This window comes from Macrobrachium nipponense, chromosome 29 (genome assembly GCF_015104395.2).
Source record: "Macrobrachium nipponense isolate FS-2020 chromosome 29, ASM1510439v2, whole genome shotgun sequence".
NCBI lineage: Eukaryota > Metazoa > Arthropoda > Malacostraca > Decapoda > Palaemonidae > Macrobrachium > Macrobrachium nipponense.
The window spans coordinates 29,866,129-29,893,270 of record NC_061092.1 but is presented as its reverse complement, the minus strand read 5'-3'; the positions used below and the strand labels follow the sequence as shown (position 1 = coordinate 29,893,270).

The following is a 27,142-nucleotide window of genomic DNA, read 5'->3' as shown; positions in this document are numbered from 1 at the left end:
ACGAAAAAAAAAGGGCAAAGGGAATAACCTAAAATAAAGTAAATAAAAATGAATAAAATGAAAGAAATAACCAGGTAAGATATAAATTAAAGAAATTACATAAACCAAACTGACAACTGACCACCCAAAAGCAACTTGGAATAGCTTCCAGGAACTTGGCTGACACTCAAATCGAAATTGCAGGATACGTTGAAGGCACGCAACGAGATTTCCACCAGGAAACACGAAATCACACCGTAGTTATGCACGCATAGAAACAGTTCGTACCTCAAAAGTTACATTTTTTCGTAGTTCTATGCGTCATGTTTGTACTATTCTTTTACCAACGAGTAATATTTGTAAAAAAAATATATTTTTTTTTCTCTGACGAGTGGTGTGTTAATAATTGATAAACTTCTGAGAAATGTCAGAACAAATTTTTTCTCCATGTAATGTTTGAGTAATGTTTGTACAAACTCTCTCTCTCTCTCTCTCTCTCTCTCTCTCTCTCTCTCTCTCTCTCTCCAACGAGTGGTGTGTTAATATTAGATAAACTTCTGAGAAATGTTCGTGCAAACTATATTTTATTATCTACGAGTGATGCGTGTTATACTCGATAAGCTTCTGAGAATGTTTGTACAAAAAATAAATAAATAAGTATAAAAAAAAATTCTCCGAGAGGTGGGGTTAATACTTGATAAACTTAGGAGTAATGTTTGTACAATTTTTTTTCTCCGAGTGGTGAATACTTGATAATGTTTGTGCAAACTATTTTTTTTCCTCCGAGAGGTGGATTAAAACTGGATAATATTTTCCTCTATTCTAATCTATTTTCAGTTCAAAAACATTTTTGCCAATACAAAGTATACGTTTTTTTTCTGCTCGACTTCTCAGTTCTTGCTAAAATTTCTGTTCCAGTGACATTTCAGTATTATTATTATTATTATTATTATTATTATTATTATTATTATTATTATTATTATTATTATTATTATTATCCAGCAAGATTTTCATTTCGTTTCCTCAGAATGCAGAGAAATATGAAAAAGAATAAGCCTAAGGCTCAACCCAACCACGAGGAAAAAAAAAACTTGTGACCTCGCCTCTTACAACACACAAGTTTATAGGAACATATCAGAGTAGAAGACGGTGATAACTCAACAGGTTCGCTGTCGTAAGTGGCAATAAGTCACTGCAGCCTCAAAAGATAACTCAAAGAGCTTTCTTGGTGGCGAGGAGGTGAAGTCCTTGGCTGGATCCAGGACCCACCGGTCACTGGAAGGAATGCCGACCGACTCCTCGGATGTGGGAGGCAGGCATGTGGCCAGTGTCGATTGCTGCTTCTTGCAAAGGATGAGGTAACAAGGTTTCTGAGCAGGGATGTGGTCGATGGAGCCCACGAAGACGGAGAGGTTTTAGGGCTTCTTGCAAACGGGAGGGTAAGATGATGGTTTCCTGCGAGCGGAATGGTAGATGAAGGTCTGCAAATCGAAAAGAAAGGCAGAGGGTCCCTTGCATGTAAGAAGGTATATGGGGCTTCCTACAAACAGAAAGGTAGATGAGGGTCTCCTCAATATAAAAAGGAAGGCAGAGAGCCTTCTGCGAAAACAAAAATACCTCTGTTCTTCTTGTATGTTTTCCTTTCATGCTTCACAAAGTCAGAACAAATTACAAAAGACAAGGGTAACAAGGTACTACGCCTCAAGTTGCGGCCTGATTAATAATAAATGATAACCAGTTCAGGGAATCAATGACAATAGCAATTAGTAACAATGTTAAAACTGCTAATCGTTTACGCTGCCGTCTTGATACCAGAGACTATCTTCTTGTATTAAACTAAAACTGTGTTTCACATTTTGCACTGGATGTATTCTAATATAATCTTTATTTTGCCAATGTGTGTGTCTATTATTGGTTGTATTGCATTTGCTGACTTTATCTTTTGTTTTCCGTTTCTGAACAATTGTGTTTCGTCTATAAACAATTAATATGTAAAAAGATGTTCCGTCCATACCTTTTTACACTGAAGCATTTCTGAACATTAAATACCCATATATTTACAAGTATAAGTACATTACATTCCATTCCAAGGACCAACGGAATATTCTCCTGAGATTATGAAAAAGACGACCAGAGAAGAAATCAAAACATAAAAAAAAACACACGCACACAAAAGGGACATAACGCAGTCCTTGACAAGAACCATGGCCTCGGATTCAGTGGCTAATGTTCCGCTAAATTGAGATCATGAAGAAACAACAATTGCTTTGCGTAAACATGCCAATTACTGGTAGGCTTCTACATGGAAGCAGAGAGAGAAAACCAGACGTTCCTTTCAAACGTAAATCAAGGTCATGGAACATACCTAATTGCATTACAAAGAGACAGTCCCAAACGTATGGAATAAAATATACATATAAACAAACAAACACACACATACACACACACACACACAGACACACACACACACACACATATATATATATATATAGTATATATATATATATATATATCTATATATATATATATATATATATAGTATATACTATACTAATTACAAATAACTGATTTCGATACTGATTTGTAGGTGGGAGTCGGTGTCAACTTATACCTCCCATGATGGCCGTGTGGTTTAATGCGCGTCATCTTTGTCATAAGTTCTTGTATTTCGTGGTTAGTTCAACATATGCGAAAATATATTATTTCTGAGGTAGAGCGAATAGGAAATTAAAAATCAAAGGACAATTTTAGCTTAATTTTTGTATGTGAATCACGGTGATGGGATCAAATTCATACACACATACATACACACACACACACACACACACCACACACATATATATATATATATATATATATATATATATATATATATATATACATGGTATCACTGAAGTTACGCAATAATAAACAAAAGACTCTCAACCTGTATCGACAATGTCAACCAAACCAATGTATCTGACAGAACTAAAGTTTGAATTTCTACATTCTCGCAGATCTATCCCTTTACGTCTTCCTTCAATTTCCTTTCTTCTTATTCTGTCTTCTCCTTTTCCCCAGTCGGGAATTCTATCTAGCAGATTCGTGGCATTGTTTGGTACGTAAAGTCAGATCTCGAGTTAATTACAAATGACAGAAATGATCATCTAAAAGCTATGAATAACAACAAATGGCAACAATATTGATACAAGGGTTATGAATAATATAATAACTAATGACAATACTGATACGAAAGTCATGAATAACAAATGACAACAATAAAAATACGAAAGTTATGAATAACTTAATTATACATAACAACGATAATGATACGAGTTATGAATAACAGAATTATCAATGGCAACAATAATTATACGAAAGTTATGAATAACATAATGACAACACTAATGATAAGTAAGGTATGAATAACAATAATATGCTCACGAGTAACAATTAAGAATACTGCTAATAACAATCATTGTAAATAAATAATTTTCATTAAGAAGACAAGTACTATCCCCTTGCCCCAAAACACGAGGAAAAAAAATCAATGAAAAGTCGACCGACACGAGCAAGTCACTGGATACAGAATTCAGGCCAAAGTCCAAGCTCTGAGACATCCAAGGTCATTCAGCGCTGAAAGGAAAACTGAGAGTAAAAAGGTCTGAAAGGGGTAACAAGAGGTAAACCTCACGGTTAGTATGGGCCGGTAAAATGCCCAAGTACTTATCCCGAAACCGGATAATGATAAATGGGTTCGAGTAACGACCCAGAATGCGATTTAAAAAGGTCTTCCTCAATGGAATCATTCACTCAATAGAAGTTCTGTTCAGAGGTTTTTTTTGTAAGTTTTTTAATACAATGCTTTGCTTATCCATACACCCTTTATTCAATGGAGCTAGAAGATAGAATTTAGGCCAAAGGCTAAGCGATGGGATACTGATAGTAAGGTTTGAAAGGTGCAACAGGACGAAAACCTCGTAGTTACACTAGGAAACCTTTCAAATACCTTGAGTCTGAACTATAGGGTGGCACGCTAAGTCCCCTGGGCCGTGAATGGCGGTCTCGATACTCTCTTATATTACAGTCAGAGAATTAATGCACCCTCCTGGCATCTCGGGTCTTACTGTGACCCACTGTCATTTGTGCTACGCTCAAAAATTCTCTGGGTATAGGTTCTATGGAAATACCACCGCCGTCTGGCTTACAATGACAATCGCGCATCAAAGATCATAAGAAGATTACAGTAAATAAAAAGAAAAAGAAGTTTCTGTAGAACTTCAATTATAATCATTCGTAAAAATACGCACGCGTCATAGGAGTCGTTTTCACCAAACATAACAATAATCTAAACACGTTAAGGCGGTAATTTTACAAATCCACAAAAAAAAAAAAAAAAAAAAAAAAGGTTAGCGGTAAGCGTTCGTTCAGCCCCCTCAAGGCCATTATGCAAAAAAGCTTCAAATCTAATAAGATTAAGAATAAGACCGTGTTTGGTTACGCCTGACGACCTCATTTATGTACGCCTATATTTCTCTCGGAGCGAGGAATACTAGATAAAGTTGAGAGAGAGAGAGAGAGAGAGAGAGAGAGAGAGAGAGAGAGAGAGAGAGAGAGAGAGAGAGAGAGAGAGAGAGGCAGTAATACTATATGAAGTCAATGAAGCAGTAGCCCGTGAAACGTGAAAAATTAAGTAATTACCTCCTTTTAGTTTTATTTATACTACTTCCTGTATGAGTTCAACAACTACTTTATATTAAGAGATTATCTCCGCCTTTCCTATAGATGTTTACTGAATCCCAGGACGAATTTATTGATGTTCAGCGATGTTAACCTGTATGGTTTTTGGAAAGCCTCAGGCGAAGAGTTGAGCGGAGTGAAATTTCAGGGATTTCCTCAAGTCGTTCATCCGTTAAATTTGGGTCGTTTTTTTTTTTTTTTCAAGTCGCCGATGGGTATAATTTGGCGAATTTCTGAAGGGCACCCGGAGAGAAACGTTAATTTTTTATAGTTAAGATTTGTTATTTTCTATGGAAGTCCGTAAGTTAAAATTTGTTAAAATTGGCGTCCATGAGTTAAAATTAGTTGATTGACATCAATCCCTCGAGGATTACATTAAGGGAATTTTTCAAAGCCAAGAAATGTAGGCCTATATGTAGTGGTTTCGAAAATCACTAACGGATTAAACTGGGTCGTTCTTAACACATCACCAATGGATAATTGCGGAGTTTAAGTCACAATTCATTGAATAGGCGGCATTTGATCCCAAATGTGATTTATCTTCCTTTATTTTGTGGAGTCTAAAAGCATCTCGTGTAAGTATTGATAGTTCTGATGGAGAAGGAACAGTGGTCAGCATCTGAAGAATCAACAGTAAAACAAAATAGCAGCGAATTTTTGCGGAATCTTCAGCAAAAGTTGCCATGTCAAAACAATCACATCATTCAATTACGGTGATGGAATATATATACAAATTCAGGTCACTGACGAAGCGCTGTGGTTCATTTAGCCCCGAAGAGAAATAGAAAGTAATGTTTAAAATGCGTAACATGAGGAAAACCTCGCAGCTGCACTAAGAAACAATCAATGGGAAAGGGTGGAAAGAAAAATACAAGAAAAAAAGCATGAACGAAGTACGGTAAAAGGAATGAAAGGGGTTGCAGCTAGGGGCCGACGGTAAGATGCAAAGAACCTAGAGGAATGCCTACAGTGCACCGCGTGAGGTGCACTGACGGCACTATCCGCCCACGGGCAATTTCGGTGATGAGGCAGACGCAGACCGACAGGTTGGTAATCCTGACGCAGGCAGCCGGCAGTTCGTTCTAATCCGCCTACAGGTCGGAAGATAGATAGGTGATAATCCCAACGTATAGGTCGATGATACCTTGGTGATTATCTGAAGGCATCGACACTTCAGTGATAGTCTGGATGCAGGTGGGTCGACAGATCGGTAGCCATTCAGATGAGTGTCGATGGAGAATATATATTCACGTAGATTAGGGTCGAAAGACCTTTGCCAGGCGACCCTGTAATGATAGTGCCGATCGGATGCTCGGTGAAATGCAGAGGGACACCGCAGGCGCGGCGGTCTAGAGAGAGAGAGAGAGAGAGAGGCTATTCTGTGGACTCTCAGTTTTGCGATAGCAAGGCCCGTAAAACTGAATTCAAATTTATTCATCTTTAATGATCCCTAAGTTTCCAGGAGTTGTTAAAACGAGAGAGAGAGAGAGAGGCAGGCACACGCCCGTCTTATCCTGACCACAACTTCCATAAAAAAAAAAAAATTACAAATGAGCAAATGCCTGCCAAACATCGCTAACAATGACCTGATATATCTTTTCTACATCTTATTATCAACTATTCCAACGCTTTTTGCCGTTTTGAAAAGTATTTTGTTTGGTACTGCTATATTAAGCAGAAGAATCAAGATTACAATGTTTTTTCTTTATGCAGTTCATTTAGGTAACAGTTTCTCTTCTTTAAATGTTTGTCTAGCGTCAACATCTTGTGTAATGCTTCAACTTTTTTTCTAGTTAACTTCTTTCTTCAGTTTGTTTTGGGTCAACATTTTTTCATTTTGTTTTGTATCAACTTCTTTCGGTATGTTTTGCGTCAACTTCTTTCATTCTGTTTTGCGGTAACTTTCTTCAGTTTGTTTTGCGTCAACTTCTTTAGTCTGTTTTGTGTCAACTTCTTTCATTCTGTTTTGCGGTAACTTTCTTCAGTTTGTTTTGCGTCAACTTCTTTAGTCTGTTTTGCGTCAACTTCTTTAGTCTGTTTTGCGTCAACTTCTTTAGTCTGTTTTGTGTCAACTTCTTTCATTCTGTTTTGCGGTAACTTTTTTCTGTTTGTTTTGCGTCAACTTCTTCCAGTATATTTTGCGGTAACGTTTTTCAGTTAGTTTTGCGTCAACTTCTTTGTCTGTTTTGCGGGCACTTCTTTCAGTTTGTTTTGCGATCATTTCTTTCACTGTTTTGTGTCAACTTCTTTCATTCTGTTTTGTGGTAACTTTTTTCTGTTTGTTTTGCGTCAACTTCCTTCAGTTTGTTTTTGCGTCAACTTCTTTCATTCTTTTTTGCGTCAACTTCTTTCAGTCTGTTTTGCGTCAACTTCTTTCAGTATATTTTGCGGTAACTTCTTTCAGTTTGTTTTGCCTCAACTTCTTTTAGTCAATTTTTGCGATCAAGCATTATTTGCGGTCAATTTTTTGGCCATTCAAACTTCTTTCAGTGCTTGTTTTTGCGTCAAAGTCTTTCAGTTTGTTTTGCGTCAACTTCTTCCGTTTTGCACCAACTTCTTTTAGCTGTGTCAACTGCTTTGAGTCTTAGGGCCAAGTTCTAGCCTTTGCGTCAATTTCTTACAGTCTCTTAATAATAATAATAATAATAATAATAATAATAATAATAATAATAATAATAATAATAATAATAATAATATTGTGTCCCAGGTGGTCTGTCTGATGAGCGCTGCGTCAGACAGACCACCTGGGACACAATAAATACCACCGAACGACCCCATTCCGCAATAATAAGATAATAATAATAATAATAAATAATAATAATTAATAATAATAATAATGAATAATAATAATAATAATTAATAATAATAATAATCCACGGAGACGTTGTTCAAACTACCAGCAAAAAGGAATTTCACATGGCCCTAATTAGAAGATGCCCCTCATGGGCCAACAGAAATTTATACACTGAATTGGGTCTGTAGCTAAATACTAACAAGAAGGATCCATTTAGATAAAGAGTAATACCTACTCAATTTCCTTCCTACGAGCCATTGAAAGGAGTACATCCTTATCATTCAATCTGTGAAAGGATATAAACTTCGTCTGCGACAAACACACAACCATATATAATGTGTAAATATACATACATACTACATACATACACACACACACACACACACAGGCCAACACACATACACACACACACATATATATATATATATATATATATATATATATATATATATATATATGAATGTATATATACGTATGTATTAAGTATGTTATGAGTGTGCTTGTTTCTGTCACAGTCAAAAAAAAAAAAAAATAAATAAATAAACACACACACACTTACACACACATTAAACATACTTCATAAGTAAATTTCTTTATAAAATTATTTGAACAATCTAACTTTTAACAAATTTTGTAAATTATTTACGGCTAAATATTGCCTAATTATTTTACGGGTAAAAATTATTTACGGAGAAAAAAAAACTCCAAATTATTCACAGGTAAAAAACAATTTACGGGTAAATCTTGCCAAATTATCTATAGGTAAAACTTGTCAAGTTATTCACGGGTAAAATTTGTCAAATAACTTACAGGTAAAAGTTGTCGAATTATCTAGACTTCCAATTTGTCAAAGACGCGAGAAAATAACATGGGCACATGAAGCGTACATCAAGGGAAACTCAAGTGTACATCAAGCAAACACCAAGCGCGGCAGAGGCGAATAAAAGAAGACCAGGGTAAAGGAATATTCGGATATTTAGCCGTCGCTCACAGGCTATGCTTTTATAGACCGATACCTCAACTGTTTCACACGCCAAGAGTAACATGTGCAATCAAAAGGATATGCCAACCTTATCAAAATAAACTCTGAGAACTTTGTGAGAGAGAGCGAGAAGGCATAAATTCAGAAGGAGACCATTTGGTATATTCACTATAACGACTCATGGATTATAAAATAATATGACAAAATAATATTTCTGTGTCTGAATGCTTTTCGCACATAAAGTTGTAACTGATGAGTTACAAGAGTGAAAAAAAGCAGGTTCAGCAGTGAAACAAATGAAAAAAGCAATGACGTTCTAGAGTGAAAAGGGGGGAAAGAGCAAAAAGGCCCTAGAGTGAAAAAAGTGAAAAGAGCAAAAAGGTCCTAAAGAGAAAAAAGTGAAAAGAGCAAAAAGGTCCTAGAGAGAAAAAAGTGAAAAGAGCAAAAAGGTCCTAGAGTGAAAAAAGTGAAAAGAGCAAAAAGGTCCTAGAGAGAAAAAAGTGAAAAGAGCAAAAAGGTCCTAGAGAGAAAAAAGTGAAAAGAGCAAAAAGGTCCTAGAGAGAAAAAAGTGAAAAGAGCAAAAAGGTCCTAGAGAGAAAAAAGTGAAAAGAGCAAAAAGGTCCTAGAGTAAAAAAAGTGAAAAGAGCAAAAAGGTCCTAGAGTGAAAAAAGTGAAAAGAGCAAAAAGGTCCTAGAGTGAAAAAAGTGAAAAGAGCAAAAAGGTCCTAGAGTGAAAAAAGTGAAAAAAGCAAAAAAAAAAGGTCCCCCCCCCCCCTCCGAGTAAAAACAAAAAGTGAAAAAAGCAAAAAGGTCCTAGAGTGAAAAAAGTGAAAAAAGCAAAAAGGTCCTAGAGTGAAAAAAGTGAAAAGAGCAAAAAGGTCCTAGAGTGAAGAAATTATAACAACACAAAGGTCCTAGAGTGGAAAAAGTGAAAACAGCAAAGAGGTCCAAGAGTGACAAATGTGAAAAGATCATAGAGTGAAAAGAGCAAAATGGTCCTAGAGTGAAAAAAGTTAAAAGAGCAAAATGGTCCTTGAATGAAAGAGTGAAAAGTGCATAGACGTCCAAGAGTGAAAAATGTGAAAAGTTCACTAAGGTCTAAGAGTGAAGAAGTGATAACAACAAAGAGGTAGTACTGGAGTGAAGAAAATGAAAAGATCAAAGTGGTCCAAGAGTGAAAAATGAGAAAAGATCAAAAGGGTCCTAGAGTGAAGAGTGAAAAATGTGAAAAGTTCAAAAAGGTCATAGTGAAAAAATGATAACAGCAAAAAGGTCCTAGAGTGAAAAAAGTGAAAAGAGCAAAGAGGTTCAAGAGTAGAAAATGTGTAAAGATCTGAGTGAAAAAGTGAAAAGAGCAAAACGGTCCTAGAGTGAAACTCCTAAAAAAAGGAAAAAAATGTCACATTATAAAACAGTGAAAATGAAAAATAATCCGTGAAATAAAGTGAAAAAATAAGTCCACAACACAAAAAGTGAAGAGCAGAACGAAAATTAATATTGAAGAGATCAAAACAAACAAATAAGAAAAAACAAAAAAGATAACAAAGAAATGATTACGACACACATTATTCTTTATAAACTTTCCAAACTTATTAACGTGACACTCTTCATACAAATAAAGACGCCAAGAAACAGCGAATATCTAGGAATTGGAACTGGAATATGGAGTTTATGCCAAAGATCAAGCCCTGAGACATATGAGGTCATTCAGCACTGAAAAGTAAACTGAGAGTGAGAACGTTTGAAAGGTGTAACAGGACGAAACTCTCAAAGCTGCACTACAAAACAATTCTTAGGAGAGGGTGGAAAGTAAGTTGGAAGACAGTGAATATAAATGGACGTACAGTAAATAGAATGAAAGAGGATGCAGCTAGGGGCCGAAAGGACGCTGTAAAGAATCATACGTAATGCCTACAGTGCATCGCGTGAGATGCACTGACGGCACTATCCCCCTACGGAAGCAGTAAGTATTTGCATTTCTTAAGTACATTTGCCAAGGCAGAGCGAATCGAGAAACGGGTGAGCGTGTGATTAATAGGTTCAGTTCCTCTGGCGTTCAACCACACAACCAATTACGTGCACCAATTAATGGACTGTCACCCTATCGATGACAGCAACCTCACTCTTGCGTTTTTGAATGGCGAATCACAACCATAATGCATTGCCTTCGTTAATACGGTTATGATGGTGTCAAAACAGAATAGCTGTATAATAAGTTATATCGTTTGGGCAAAACGTTCAGTCAGCAACTTGAAAAATGTAGGTTGTGTACACACACAAACACACGCGCGCGCATATACATACATAAAAAAAAATACATAAATAAATGGTTCACGCATTTCCAAGAAAATCAATAGATCGACTCACTGTGCAAAAAAGAAAAAAAAAAACTTATGAGTAAATTACGTTGCTACCATCTGGCTTCCGATGATAAGTATAAAAATAAATGTATTTGGTTACAACGCAAGGGAAAATGTTACTGCAATACAAATGACCGCACAGATCTATATTAGCGTGAGTGAATCCAAGTCAATATGACCCAAGGACTGTGAACGTACTATATAATAATATAATAAATATAGTAATTAGTCATAACCGCAATATCATCACTACGCCGACCCACAGCAAGGCCTGCTCGTTCATGATGCGTCAATATTACATCATCATACTCATTCTCCTCATCACCATGAGACTAAGAAACTGAAGTGAGGCGTAATCGAGCCTCCCAACCTTTGATCGAAATCATGATAAGGCAAAAGGGGTCGGGTTCCCTCCTACTACGTGGGACAGATAAGAATTTTCTCTCTCTCTCTCCGTGTATACATACACACATACATATACACATATACGAGTACGTATATTATATATGTGTAATATATATATATATATATATATATATGATATATATATATATATATATATATATATATATATGGGTATACGTGCACTCGCTGTTTTGTCATTAATATGGAAAGTACTGACGTACTAATTGTATTTTCTACTTTTTCCTTAAAGTGAAGGAAGATCTCTCTCTCTCTCTCTCTCTCTCTCTCTCTCTCTCTCTCTCTTGTTTTATTCATTGAAAAACTGGCTGTATCAATTAGTGCAGCTACTATTTTTGTATGCAAATTTAGTTGGTAACCGTGTTACTTCTGTTCTTTTCCCTTTTCGCCCACGAAGGGCAAAACTCGAAAAAATTAAAAATCTATCGGCGCATGCGCTGCGGGACGGGCTATAAGACAGGGAGAATATATAATTTAGGTCGTAGACCAAGAGCTGGGACTTATGAGGTCATTCAGCGCTGCTAGGAAAATTGAGTAAGAGGTTTAAAAGGGTTGAGGAAATTAAGATAGATGGAAGAATGAGGATATGAACAGAGGTAGCAATAAAAGGAACGAAAGAGTTTGCAGCTAGGGGCCGACGGGACGCTGCAAAGAACCTTCAGTAGTGCCTACAGCAAGGTCTAGACATTGCCTACTGAGCACCGCGTGCGTTGCGCTGACGGTATCAATCACCCCCCCCCCCCCCCCCCTTCCGAAGGAAGGAGACGGCCTTGTTGAATGGTTACTTAAGAACGTTCGATAATTTTGAAAAATGCTGAGTGTACAACAATAACATTGGTTTACAATTCTTGAAAGTTGGTAACCGGACACACAAACGCACGCACGCACACACACACACATACATCATGTGTAGAGGTAATCAGCACTCAATCACGGGTGAAACAGAAATAAATTTCTGACACACATCGGGATCGAACCCAGGTCTTTCATTTGAAAGTCAAGGGCCTTAGGGACAGCGGTAGGTACATAAGTTTCAATATCTTATATATAATATATATATATATATATATATATATATATATATATATATATATATATATATATATAAATGATATTGAAACTTATGTACCTACCGTTTTGGGGGTTTACTTTGAAATAAAAAGGGGATTCTTGAACTCATTGGATGTGTATGCGCGGTGTAAGTCCCGATAGGTACCAATAATACTATATATATCTATATATATATATATATATATATATATATATATATATATATATATATATATATATATATTATATATATAATATTGGTACCTATCGGGACTTACACCGCGCATACACATCCAATGAGTTCAAGAATCCCCTTTTTATTTCCAATTAAGCCCCCAAAACACACTTCGGCGCAAAACTTCCGCCAAGACGCCGTTGCCCTTCGCGGAGTCGACGATAATCACGAACGCCGGCGAATAATCGCACTGGCGCCTGTCCAGTCGGCCTCTTCGATATTCGACGTAGCGGCGCGTTTCACCGGAGCTACGGAACTTACGAAGGTCTTCGAAAAATGCTGTTATTTACTCGCGTAGTAACAACACCATCTCTTATTTTTCCATCTCGTTTTGTAGCGGGGAAAGGATAGGGGTGGGGGGGGGAGGGGGGGGGGGGAGTGTCTTCAGCATCAAGGAAAACCAAAGGTTAAAAAGCTCCGGGCTAATGCAGTTACACTCTTCCGGTCCTTTCGAGGGGTAGGGTGGGGTGGGGGAGAGGGAGGAACTCTTCAGCGGTCCTTTAAAAGTGTGTCCGCAAAAGTTCTGTATATTCTGGAAAGATCTTCCCTTTCTTAACAAAACTACCTCCTATAGTATTCTCGGCGTTAATACGTTTCATCTTTCTGTTTTTTATGTTTTTTTTTATGTTATTTTCCATTTCATCTCAACTGGATGTACCTATATCACGGTCTGGACTGACTGCAGTTGGGGTTACAAACTAACTCGGAAATGGCCGAAAATACCAGAATTCTTCATAGAACACGGTTAGCGAAATGCTACTCCGACCGGGTGAGGACACAAAGCCTTAGGGAAGGTTAGGTCAAGGTCTACCTTCGCTTTTAACGTTAACTTCTAGCAACTCGACAAACTAACACAGGCCTTTCTGCGGTCGTTTAGAAATTCTCAATACCCATCGACGCTATAGCTACTCTGCTTGTCGAAAATTACATTTCTCTTACAAAATTAACTCGTAAACACGTCCGATAGCCTCTCAGGCGTCGATGTGACGCATTTCCGCTAGGGGGAAATAACACTCCTATAACTTTAAAAAAAAATGAAAAAAATAAAAAAATAGACCGGCAAACTCTCAATATAATCACTATTTCGTATAGATTTGTAATTATGGAAATATGCCACTATACGTTGGCATAGTTAAACGCACTAACTTGAAAGAAATGGCCATTTTCGTTATTTCCGCTACGTATGAAAATGTTATAACACAATAAAAACAACATCAGTGCGTAAAAGTGAATATATTGTTTCTTATAGCACTAGTTGACATGTACATTTTAGAACTTCTTGTATCGCTAAAAAAAATTTGGCGCTATATTACCCTAAATACTGTTCGTTATATTTATATCAAGACTGTGATTTATATCAACGGTTAAACTGCTTAAAATAGTTTCTGTTAAATCGTTTGAAATATTACCCAGTTATATCACTTGTTTGCGGCTCTTCAATAATAAGATAGTCTATTGCAACTACATTCTGGTACTTCTTCTTCTTCTTCTTCCCAGCTTTTTCCCATTTTATATGGGGTCGCCGTTTCGGATGAGCCGTTTCCATCTATTTCTATCTTGCACTTCTGCCTCATCAATTCCCTTCTCATGTAAATCTCCTCTCACACAGTCCTTCCATCTCTTTCCTGGTCTCCCTCTCTTCTTCTTCTTCCTTGCACCTCCACTCCCATAGTATGTCTCCCAGCGTGGTCCTCATCTCTCCTCAACAGGTGTCCATACCATCTCAGCCTCCCCGCCTCCTGCACTTTCTTTGATACTTCCACCACCTAGTTGACCCCCTTAGTATCATTTCTGATCCTATCCACTCTTGTTACCACCAGACATCCACCTAAGCATTCTCAATTTCTGCCACATCCATCTTCTTCTGCTCTGCTTTTCATGCATTGCTGTTTTCCGTACCATACAGCATTGCTGTTCTTACCACCGTCTTGTGAAATTTTCCTTTTAACCTAAGCGGCACTCTTTTGTCACAAAGAACTCCCGAGGGCCGCTCTCCAGTTGTTCCAGCCTGCCTGTACCCGATGTTTTACTTCTTCTTCCAATACTTCCTCCAGCGTTAACAAAAGATCCCAAATACTTAAACTTATCAACTCTCCTTATTTGCTCTCCCCAAGCTGAATACTTTCTCTATCATCCCCCTCAGTGGTGGTACACATATATTCTGTCTTGGATCTACTTGATTCTCATTCCTCTGTCCTCCAGTACTTGTCTCCATCTTTCCAATTTCACTTCCAGATCTTCCCTGCTCTCTGCACACAGAACAATATCATCCGCATACAATATGTTCCATGGTACTGTCTCCCTTACTTCCTCTATTATAACATCCATCACTATGTTTAAAGATAAATGGGCTCAGAGCCGACCCCTGGTGTAATCCTACTCTCACCTCAAAACCTTCTGTCTCCCCAACACTGCTCCTCACTCTGGTAATACATTCCGGTACATCTCTTGTATCAATCGCACATACTTCTCTGGCACCATCTTCTCCCTCAGGCTCCTCCATACCTTCTTGTCTCGGGACTCTGTCATAAGCCTTTTCAAGGTCAATGAATACCATATGTAGGTCCCTTTGGCAACTACATTCTGGTACTATTCCTGTTTAATTCACATAAGCTTCCATTTGGTTCACCGTCGTTGTAGCGTAGAACATTCTGTTTCGTTCGGTTGGCGCACTGAACACTGATTGATTGATTGATTTATGTCGTCGAGAACTAAACACTACTGTAAATTCATAAGTATAACTCAATGTGGGCTTAAGATGCCAAGTCAAGTAGGCCTACTATGAGTCTATACGATCAAACAAGAACATTGTGTGTGTGTGTATATATATATATATATATAATATATATAATATATATTATGTATATATATATATATATATATTTATTATATATATACATACACACACACATACAAACGACGTTCGAAACCGGAAGCTGTTGATGGGTACTGTCGGGTGTCGGAGTCATTCAAGTAACCAAATCATTTATCAGTTATAATTCGCCTTCTGTGATATTCCCGAAGTAGCGCGAATTGAGTACTATTAATCATTTGTAGCTTAATGTTTACACACAAATGTCACGGTGATACGATAAAAAAATAATATATAATATATATATATATATATAATACATAACAAATATATATATATATATATATATATATATATATATATATATATAGTAGATAGTGGGCTCCTATCTTTCAGTTATATCTATTGAATGGCACAATTTAAGGTAACGTGGATCGTGACTGGCGGTTGTGTTCTCACTTTTCCAGGAACTGAATTATTTTTCTTAATAGGAAATCTTTTCCCCTTACTCCAGGAGTAAACCTACAAACTACTTTATTGTTGTTTTTGTTGGGGGTAGGAAAGGTCTATAAAGAGCCTATAAAGGTCTGAAAAAAGGGTTTCGCGTTGAGCTTAAAGATAGAGAAATTTCAGGATAGGATATTTATGAATTATCTATTATAGTGAAAATGTAAAAAAAAAAAAAAATTAAAATAAATGATATGCATGTTAAGCAGTACAGAAAAATTGTTACTAATGAAATAGTGTATTCATCTTAATTTTCGTTTGTGAAACAAAGCTGTATTTGACTGTAGATTTTAGCACAATCTATTTGGTGTACTGAAATTAAGAGCTATGCTTCTGTTCGAGTATTTTGTTTCCAATTATAACTGAGAATATATGACTGTAGTTAATTAAGTAGTACTAAGTATGATATTTACGAAGACCACTTCACGTTAAGGTAGGAGAATACATATATGATGTTTACATCTTATGCGTGATGGGAAAATCTTGTATGCGTCCCGGGTATGCTGGAGGTCGCATCACACCTTGTTTCTAGGGGATTTAATTCAGAATGCTTGCCTTGGTTTTCTTAGTTTTATGAATCCCCTTAGATTGTAATTTTCCAGCTGAATTCTTTAATGGGTGTTGTTACAGAGTCTGACTGTAAATCAGCGGATGCCTTATCTTGACCGGTACACTCCAACGTCGCTGTTGCACAGATCATATAACAGCTAAGAAAATACTAAAAGGAAATAAAGAACTAAATCATCTTAGCGTGAAAAATAGCAGTAACATGTACGTGACTTAAAAGTGCTATTCCACAAAAAAGAAAAAAAATCAAATAAAAAGGAAGTTGATAAAACTAACAATGTAAAAAAAAAATCTGCTTCCATTTCCGTTTGGGTACAATAGTCTCTCTCTCTCACACACACACACCTCTAAATTTTAAATTTTTCTAATATGAGAGTAAAGGATAGCTGAAACTCGCACGGACTAACGACCAACGGATCAACAATCATATTCCAAAGCTGGCCAAAATGAAATCGCGATGCAAACGACCGCCCTTTACAACGGCTCAACTTGTGGCTAGCAACAGCGACTGGCTGTAAATTCATAGCCCTACTCGCTCTTAACCCCCCCCCCCCCTCCTCCGCTCCACCACCTTCCAAACGCCCCTCATCCTCCCCAGTAACCTAACCCAAGCACCTCCTCCTAATGACTCGGTTACTTTCACATTTCTCAGTGCAGATTTCTTTCCTCAGCTTCCACCAGACTTAAAACATTCGCATTCATCGACGGAATCTTCCGGAGTCATCGTCGTCTCTAGTCGCCATAGTGACTGACATAACCGCCGCAGGAAAAATGAATGAAAATATGCGTTGGCATCTAAGCTTGAGAACGTAATTTCGTCAAGGACCTCCTACTCCTACAAGTCCTTACCCAGTGCACAATTTCACAAACCACATCGCAAGCAGGGAGTTTGAACGAAGTGAAATAAAGTAACCCATAAAGAAAAGAAAACGATAACACATCGCGCAAAGGGAACAACGATAAAACCAGCATAAAGGCCTAAAATCAGTGGGGCTCCGACGGCCATGTATGCAGAGTGCCAAAGGGATGTTACAACCACGTTACTATTGCCATTGACATAGGACCCCATGGACGATGAGAGGAGGAGGGGAACATCCTCTCCCTCCACCCGGCCTCCCCCGTCCATCCCCCCCTGCACTTTGGCAGCTTGCCATAAAATCAACTCTTGCCTCTCCAATGCAACTCCCATCATTATCAAGCTTGCATGGCTTTGCAAGGAAGTTTACTACGGTGCTTTCGAACCCTTATAGAATATGTACGTTCGTTTTAAGAGTCTGTAATCTACACTGAATACCTAACGTTAACGTGATGCTCAATGACTTGCCTGACCTACTGCCCTAATCAATGACATTTAAAGGTTTCAAATTATGTGTACGTCAACTTGCCCGGAAAAATACGAAAATAGAAAAAAAGAATATGACCTCGGTAGTTGTGTAGCCTGGTTAGCCAACTTCTATCTTGCCAAGGTTACACGAACCATAAAGGCTCGTGTAATTATACACGAGTTTCAATAGGCCTAAGTTTATATACTGTAGTTCTATCTCGTTCTCTTACCTGGACAATTTATTTTCTACACCCATCTTGGAGTGCTGTGAAGAGGAGGAGGAGGAGGAGGAGGTACCAGGACCCGAAGTAGTAGTAGTGGCAGCACCACTACTACTGCTGTTATTGCTACTTTTCTCGGTATTAGTACCACAAGTCGCTTCGCCTTGATTTTTACTCATCACTACTGGCTCTACTTCATGGCACTAAAACTACACTAGCCATCTCAGCAAATAATTTTTCCTGTCACATATTGTACATTAAGATTCCCCGGCCATCTCTGTTTTCAACATCCAACAGATGTGCGTGCAAGCAAATATATATATATCCCCCCTTTTACGTTGCAGGGATACTCCAGTGTTGGGGAGGGGGGGAGATGGGGGAAGGAGAAGACGAAGGAAACAGAACGCACTGCAACAGAACGTCTCACACACGCGGCTCACCCGCCTCAACTGAGCTAAGAGTTTTCTCGTTGTCCTCGTGATACCACACATGCTTCACACAGCCCCACACACATACATACACACACGCACACATACATTTCACACGGTTTTTATTTTCGCTGTTCCCGTCTCCGGGGCGTGTTATCTTACATTTTGGGATGGCACGTTTGCGAACGAACGCGCAGCGGTTCAGGAATATAGTCTCGTCTGTCAATTGATGGAAATCACGCGGGAAGCACGTGAACTGGCCGATTTATCTGCCATGACGGAATTAGTAGCGAGTAGAAATTCAGTGGAGTGCGATTGTGTTCCATTCAACACGCAGACGCGCTACCCCAGGTCACAGACCTGTTATGTTAGATCAAGAGTATCGTCTTCAACATCATCTTAACCATCACCATCCCTACCGCCATTACCAACGATAGGAGGGGATTCTGACGTTGCGTAAGACAAGTTGATATATCAGAAGTTATCGGATATCAGAGGGTTTTGTATAAAGCGTTACCGGCACACCGCTACTATATCAAACACGCACAATATAAATATTCACAACGAAGAATAAAATCTCAAGTAAACGCTGTTTGGGCCAACTGTAAACACAATTCGTACCGAACTAAATATAAAAGCGAAACAACCACACACAAGCGTAATATTAAAATCAATTGTAGTGGGGGTAGGGGGTGGGGATACACTTCAATCAAAACAAACGAGACCGTGGTATGAGTAAGTTATCCTTTTGCGGTCTGTAACGAAGGCCAAAAATATAAATAAACAAACAAATAAAAGGATGACTCGTTATGTACCCAACGCCCTTGACGCTGACGAGTCCCTAGTGACTCGGTTTCCTAACGACATACATTCGGTTTGCAGCGTCGTGGCGTCTACATGTAACTGACTCGTTTCATTTAATGAAGTATGCATACATTCATTTGTAATAGGAAGGACAGTTTTTTTTCTTGCTGATGTTGTTCGAATGGTTCAGATTTAACCGGTCTTACGCCAGCAAGGGATAAAAACCGTGGAGTAAACCACTGGACTCGACATACCTTCCATTTGCTATGCAAGTTTTCAGAACGAAGTCTTAACCAAGTCTTCGGGAATAGAATATAGAATGTAGACTCAAGGCCAAGCGCTGGAACCTCTAAGGTCATAAAACAGAAATCGACAGAAAAAGGTTTGAAAGGTGCAACAGGGGGAAAAACTTTCAGTTGCACAATGAATCAGTTGTTGAGGGAGGTTGGAAAGTTAGATGGAAGAAACAAAATATGAACGGAACTAAACCCTCGACTCATTTGCAGTTTCCCTAATGATTTGTTACAAGGGGTAATGGGTCCCAATGAGACAGGACAACACGTACGATATTCTCACACACAAACACAGAGAGAGAGAGAGAGAGAGAGAGGTCCATCTCAACATACACACACACACTCAAGCCATAAGTATCTCAATATTTTGCAAAGGTATTCCATTACAAATAAAATTCAATTCATATCAATATCTATTCTCCCAACAGAAGAAGGATATTACAGCTATAATCCGAGAGAGAGAGAGAGAGAGTGAGAGTCAAAATGTTTTTAAATAGGATAATCATTTTTGTTATGTCACTTCTGCTGTATATAATGACAGAATGTATATACACAAAAAGTTCATTATCTTAGAGAGAGAGAGAATTTTCAGTCTCCTTTTATTACTGACCGCAAAAATCAGACGCATGTATTTAAGAGGGGTGATTTCAGGTAATTTAGTCAGTTATATGACTTCCGCTCCTACCTCGAAATTACCCTTTTCGTTTTGTGGCGTTCGGAAGAACAATCATCTTTTTTTGGATACAGCGTCGTCGACAATCTTATATCTACAATATCAGAATTGCTTTAAGCGCAGGCACATATTTTATTCTTGATGCAAGAAAACACAGGCTGCCCTAATGGATTAAATTTATAGTTTGATATACACACACGTGCATATACATATACTTTATTCTTTAAGCAAGGAAACGTAAATTGCTTTAATAGCTTGTAACGACAGTATGTGCGCATGTACGTTTGAAGTTAAAAATACATTTTCGTATGTGCACATGGACACATTTTGACAGATTTCTGGTACCAAGCACTGCTTATCTAAGTTGTAATACGGTCCACAGACGGCCAGACAAACTGATTGTAACAAGTTTTGGTAACTCAGGGGAATGTTCAAAAGTGCCTCTTTGCACCCACAACTTAAATCACTGAAACAGACAGACCTACAGATCATGAAAATAGACGAGATGTCAATCAACATGCAATTATTTCGTGCTACAGACAATTCAGATCTTTAGCTTTGGGGCTTGCGTAACTGGTCGTATTCAGAGGCCTAAAGGGTGTTCGATTACCTGAGAATATGAACCCTATTCATATGGAACAAGCCCATGAGTGCCACTGGATTGAAATTCGAGCTTCCGAAGAATATGGTGTTCATTTCAGAGAGGTAACAGAAGGTAACAGTAAACACACAAAGAAGAGATCAATTACTGGAAAAGAAAAAAATATATTAACCTATTATATAAAAATATACTGTTGCAAGTATGTTTATGAACTACTGACTCGAGAGATGACAAAAGCATCCAGTCAATTCCTCCCACCGAAACGATCAACATTCTTTTATCTCCAGCTAAAACTATCAGCATTCATTTTGAAAAGGGAATTGCAGCCCACGGCAGAGGCCTTCCCGACCTGAACAATTAAACGAGTACACGGCAACGCCTGAGCCGAGTACACGGCACTATCCAGATCGACGATCAAAAGCAAATATGGCACCCGTGTGTTGGTACCTGGTTCCTGCTTGTTTACGCTCAGGGCCAGGGAACGAACGGTAATAAAAGTCAAGTGAAACTTCATGGCATGCGTACGTATCAATGACAGCGCTGAGCGAGGTGAAATTTGCCCCTGCATACCCTTCACAAAAAGGAGTTCTATATATAATCAGGCGGTTTCTATGAGGATATCGCGTCGCAGCGGTGCACTATCTTAGATTCACATCAACCGTGCATTTGATGTCTAGGCCAGTCCCTTACGACGCTCCTGATTGGCTGTTGATAAGCCAATCACAGGGCTGGTAACTCTGTCTCTCCCGAGAGTTCACATGGGTAGGATCTATGTTCCACCTCTCCTGAGGGTACGTCTTTCGAAAGTATCCCTTGGGAGGGGTGGAACATACGTCTTGCCCATGTGATCTCTCGGAAGAGACAGAGTTTCCAGCCCTGTGACTGGCTTATCAACAGCCAATCAGGAGCGTCGTAAGGGACTGGCCTAGACATCAAATGCACGGTTGATGTGAATGCACTATAGCTTACAGATAGAAAATCATTAAATGGAGATCTTACAAACTGATATTGGATAATTATCTACTTACTGATAAAGATACAAACCTTTACTCAATATAAGACAAAAGTGTAAAATGGCCATTCAAGTTCAGAGTGAATTAAAATGTACTGACTAATCACAAAAGCATCTTCATAAAATAACCATTGTTGGTTATTTTATAACCAACCATAAATAAATAAATTCTTATGTGCAGAAGAACACTGGCAGAAAAAGAAATTCAGAGCTAGACAGTTACCAAGAATTCAGTCTCCGCCTTCTGGTACTCTCTCTCTCTCTCTCTCTCTCTCTCTCTCTCTCTCGTAGTAGCCATCTTGCTTGATGAGACGTTCCCGCGTGAAATCAGATTAATCAACAGATATCACAAGTTTAACATACAACTAGAATTTGAGAAATATCTAGAAGTGTTCGTGAACTATCGGTGATAAGATTAGTGTGAAAATAGTAGGATAAAGCGTCTTCTAAGTTAGTTTATCAAGTGTAATACTGTAAATCAGAACAAGATGGCAGTAAGTTCCAACTGCGGGAAGAGATGGCGTAATTTAGCGTGTTTAGCAGATTCGCAATACGATGAGGTAGCAGGAAGGGAACTGGCATTTCTCATCTATGAAATCAGCAACAGTCCTAACCAAAAAGATACAAAAGCATTCATAGATATATTAGAAGGATATAATCCTTCAAACTGGAAAAAATCTAATGAAAACATCTTGAAAATAATTGAAGAAGTTCCAAATAAAATCCAAGTGGTCAAGAGACTCATAAAGAAAATATACATAAACCAACATATTCCGACAAAGAAAATGAATAAGGTGAATCTTGTGAATATCCTAATTGACGCATTAGGAAAAAGAATGCCAAAAGCATGCAAACTGTGTAAGGTTTGGTATAGCATAGTCAATCCACAAAACCTAATCAGAAAATGTGCTGCATGCAACATTCCGACCCATCCACAGTGTGCTGAGGTAATACAAGATATGAGAAAAGATCAAGAATTTTTTGTTCAACATGTCTATCATGGATAGACAATGTTATTAAATCAAGATTGAATGTACAAATAGTTGAGGATGAAGAAGAAGAGGAAGAGGAAGGAAGAAGAAGAAGAAGAAGAAGAAGAGGAAAACGGAAGAGAAGTAAACAAAAATGAAATGACAGAAAAAAATAAGGAAAACAAAGAACAAGATAAAAGTATGGATGCAGAGATACTCATTGATACTACATATGAGGCAATAAAGCAGCATACCTACGAATAAATAAATTACGATATGGCAACAGAAAAGCAAATCCCGAAGAGGCTCTACCCAGATCTACACAATGACGGGAAAGAGGAAAAAATAGACAAGAAAGACAAAATCTGCAACCTTTTGAAAAGAGGGAATTGCAGATTTGGAGAAAGATGTTACTACAAACATCCTAAGGTATGTCACAACTATGAAATATATGGTAAATGTGCATACCTAGATGGATATGGGGATGATTGCAGAGATCTGCATCCAAAAATATGCAAAAACCTAAAAGAAGGAAAAGGATGTAAGTTCGACAAAAAATGCAAATATATGCACCCTGTAGCCATGAATCATAATCAAATAAATAACCAACGAAGTAATAAAATCCAAAATAAGAAAGAAACAAATAAAGAGAGAAATCAAGAATATCAGGTAAAAGAGAAACGCAAACCACCAATGAGATATGCAGAGATGTCAGCAAAAAATTTCAATGCATCAGCTCCAAAATTCTACTCAAGGGATAATAACTGTATTTATATGCAAGAGGATATTGCAGAACGGAGAAAATTGCAAGATTCAGACACAAAATGAATAATTATGATGAAGGAAGATCAAATATTATGGAAAAGTTGGATTTTTTAATGTCAGAATTTCTGGAAATGAAAAAAAGAACAACATACCAGAACAGGAAAGAGACATGGGTAAAATCCTTATTACTACCAATATTAAATGAAGGAGAAAACACGCAAACCATCATAGTGATGAATGCGCAGGGTTTAGTTACGAGTAACTCAAAAAGAAAAATAGAGTACTTAGAAGAACTAACCCAAATTGAAAAGAAAATAGATATAATGAATATAAGTGAAACCTGGTATTCCCAAGAGACTGGGAATGATGATCAAATAAAAGGGTTACAAAAAACAAGGAAAAATATATGAGAAATATAGTAACTCAGAATGTGAACTAATAGCGGTAGAATTTGAATCTGAAAAATTAATGAACATAGTAATATATAGACCTCCTAATACTAAAGAGTTTGACTTAATAATTGAAAAATTGGATGATATATGTAGAAATCACAAGGACTGGACTATTCTCCTATCTGGTGACTTCAACTTTCCTTTCGTAGAATGGAAAGAACGAATAGGAGATTGTGGATGTACTTATACATATAAAAAAGAGAGTAATAGTAGTGCAGAAGATAAGAGGCAATTCGAAAAGCTATTAGATATGCTACTAGAATACAACATTCAACAAATAAATCACCTGCCAACAAGAAAGGAAAGGAAAATACTTTAGACCTAGTTATTTGTGAACGAGGTGAATTATGTTAAAGAAATAATAGTTTATAATGCGAGTATTTCAGACCATAATGTCATAGAATTAACCAGTTCATTCCAACCAAAGCAAGTGAAAACAGAGATAAGCAAGAAATGAAAAAGTGGGAAGGATATGGAAAATACAACTTCTACAGTAAAAATATAAAATGGTCAGAAATAAATGAAGAATTAAACAAAGATTGGGATAACATTTTCGTAAGCGATGACATAAGGGTAAATACGGAGATATTATATAAAATATTAGAGAAAATAGTGGATAAATATATACCGAAGAAGAAAAGTAAACATCATTCATGCATACCAAGAGACAGAAGGATCTTGTTCTAGAAAATCAGAAAGTGGAAAAAAGGTCTTGCAAAAGAAAAAAATGCATGGAAAGTTTATAGAACTAAAAAGTAAGATAGAAATGCAGAACAAAAGATTATTACAATCAAAAGAAAATGAAAAACGGGAGTTGGAAGAAAAAAAACCCTATTAAATATCAAGCAAAACCCCAAACTATTATACTCATATGCGAAGAAGATGAATAAAAGAGAATAGAAATAGGCCCTCTGAGAATTGAAGGGAGATTAACGAATGAAAAAAAGGAAATTTGCAACATACTGGCAGAACGATATAAGAGAGAATTCACCCCTAGAATAGATAATGAAGATAATGATATAGAAGTAAGGGACGAAAATAGTGAATATTTAGCTGACATAGAAATTAATGAAGCTGATATTGTGCAGGAAACAATTAATGAAAATTAAAAATGAGCTGCTGCAGGGCCTGATGGAATCCCTGCTATTTTGTTAAAGAAAGTAGTTCATTCTATCGCAAAGCCACTTGCAATATTATTAAGACAAAGTGTAGATACAGGCAAGATTTATGATGAGCACAAATTAGCATATATCACCCCTACTTTCAAAAGTGGATCAAGACTTGAGGCAAGTAATTATAGGCCTGAGTCTAACATCACATATTATGAAAGTGTATGAAAGGGTAATGAAGAAAAATATTATGAAACATTTAATAAAAATAATTTGTTTAATATAGGACAACACGGTTTCGTACCCGGAAAAAAGTACACAAACCCAACTGTTAGTCCACCGTGAGAACATATTCAAAAATATGAAAAAGCGGAAATGAAACAGATGTGGTTTATCTAGACTTTGCAAAAGCTTTTGACAAAGTAGACCATAATATATTAGCAAAGAAAATTAGAAAACACAATATCGTAGATAAAATAGGAAGATGGTTAAAAGAATTTTTACACAACAGAAAACAGATAGTTATTGCAAACGATGAGAAATCGGATGAAACCAAGGTAATATCCGGTGTGCCACAAGGTACGGTGTTAGCTGCAATACTGTTTGTTATTATGATTGAAGACATAGACAGTAATGTTAAGGATTCGGTAGTGAGTAGTTTCGCTGATGACACAAGAATAAGTAGAGAAATTACTTGTGATGAAGATAGGAACGCTCTACAAAGAGACCTTAACAAAGTATATGATTGGGCAGAGGAAAATAGGATGGTATTTAACTCTGATAAATTTGAATCAATAAATTATGGAGACAGAGAAGGAAAGCTATATGCATATAGGGGACCTAATAATGAGACAATCACAAATAAGGAAGCAGTTAAAGACCTTGGTGTGATGATGAATAGGAACATGTTATGCAATGATCAAACTAGCAATTCTTTTGGCAAAATGTAAAGCAAAAATGGGAATGTTGTTACGGCACTTCAAAACAAGAAAAGCTGAACACATGATCATGCTTTATAAAACATATGTTCGTAGTCCACTTGAATATTGCAATATGATATGGTACCCACACTATCAAAAGGATATTGCACAAATAGAGAGTGTACAAAGGTCCTTTACAGCTAGAATAGAAGAAGTTAAGGACCTTGACTACTGGGAAAGACTACAATCATTAAAATTATATAGTCTAGAAAGGAGAAGAGAACGCTACATGATAATTCAGGCATGGAAACAGATAGAAGGAATAACAGAAAATATCATGGAACTAAAAATATCAGAAAGAGCAAGCAGAGGTAGATTAATAGTGCCCAAAACAATACCAGGAAAAATAAGGAAAGCACACAGGACATTAATCCACTACGCACCAGCATCGATAATGCAGCGTCTATTCAATGCGTTGCCAGCTCATCTGAGGAATATATCAGGAGTGAGCGTAGATGTGTTTAAGAATAAGCTCGACAAATATCTAAACTGCATCCCAGACCATCCAAGATTGGAAGATGCAAAATATACCGGAAGATGTACTAGCAACTCTCTGGTAGACATTAGAGGTGCCTCACACTGAGGGACCTGGGGCAACCCGAACGAACTGTAAGGTCTGTAAGGTAAGGTAAGGTAAGGTCTCTCTCTCTCTCTCTCTTCTCTCTCCTCCTCCTCTCTGAAGAATGTGTACAATTCAAAATCTCTCTCTCTCTCTCTCTCTCTCTCTCTCTCTCTCTCTCTCTCTCTCTCTCGTGCCTGCAAAGACGTGCATGAGAGGCAAATAATACCAACTGTTGTTAGCCTGCTTCCCAAGGCACTACTTCATCGATAATGAACACTTCTTCACCGGAGGGCACCCGTTGACACAAACCAGGCTTCCTGCAAAGTGAAGCTCGGCCCAATTCCTGACAATCCCAAGTCATCGACGCCGAACAATGATAAAAACTCGTTTGCTATAGTAGGTAATGGAAAACTTCTTTTCAGTCTTAGGAATGGCAGCCTTTGTCTTTTGTTTTTCTAGAACAAAACACAAGGGTTGGGGTTTGTAGTTAGTCTGGTCCAGCGTAGTGATAATAAAAGCT

At 37.5% G+C, this 27,142-nt stretch overlaps 1 protein-coding gene across 5 annotated transcripts in view; it reads right to left on the bottom strand.

The window, feature by feature from the left end:
- Positions 1 to 27,142, bottom strand: part of LOC135206217 (hypoxia-inducible factor 3-alpha-like) — a 493,950-nt gene that overhangs the window by 228,468 nt on the left and 238,340 nt on the right. Inside the window, exon 1 of one of the 5 annotated variants that reach the window (XM_064237559.1) lies at positions 17,982 to 18,427. The exons of 3 other annotated variants lie outside the window; for them this stretch is intronic. In XM_064237559.1, coding sequence (XP_064093629.1) covers positions 17,982 to 18,151 — 170 coding nt within the window. In that variant the 5' untranslated portion in view covers positions 18,152 to 18,427. Of the gene's footprint in view, positions 1 to 17,981; positions 18,428 to 27,142 lie in introns of those variants that run through there. One more of the 5 variants, XM_064237562.1, reaches the window with a different exon arrangement.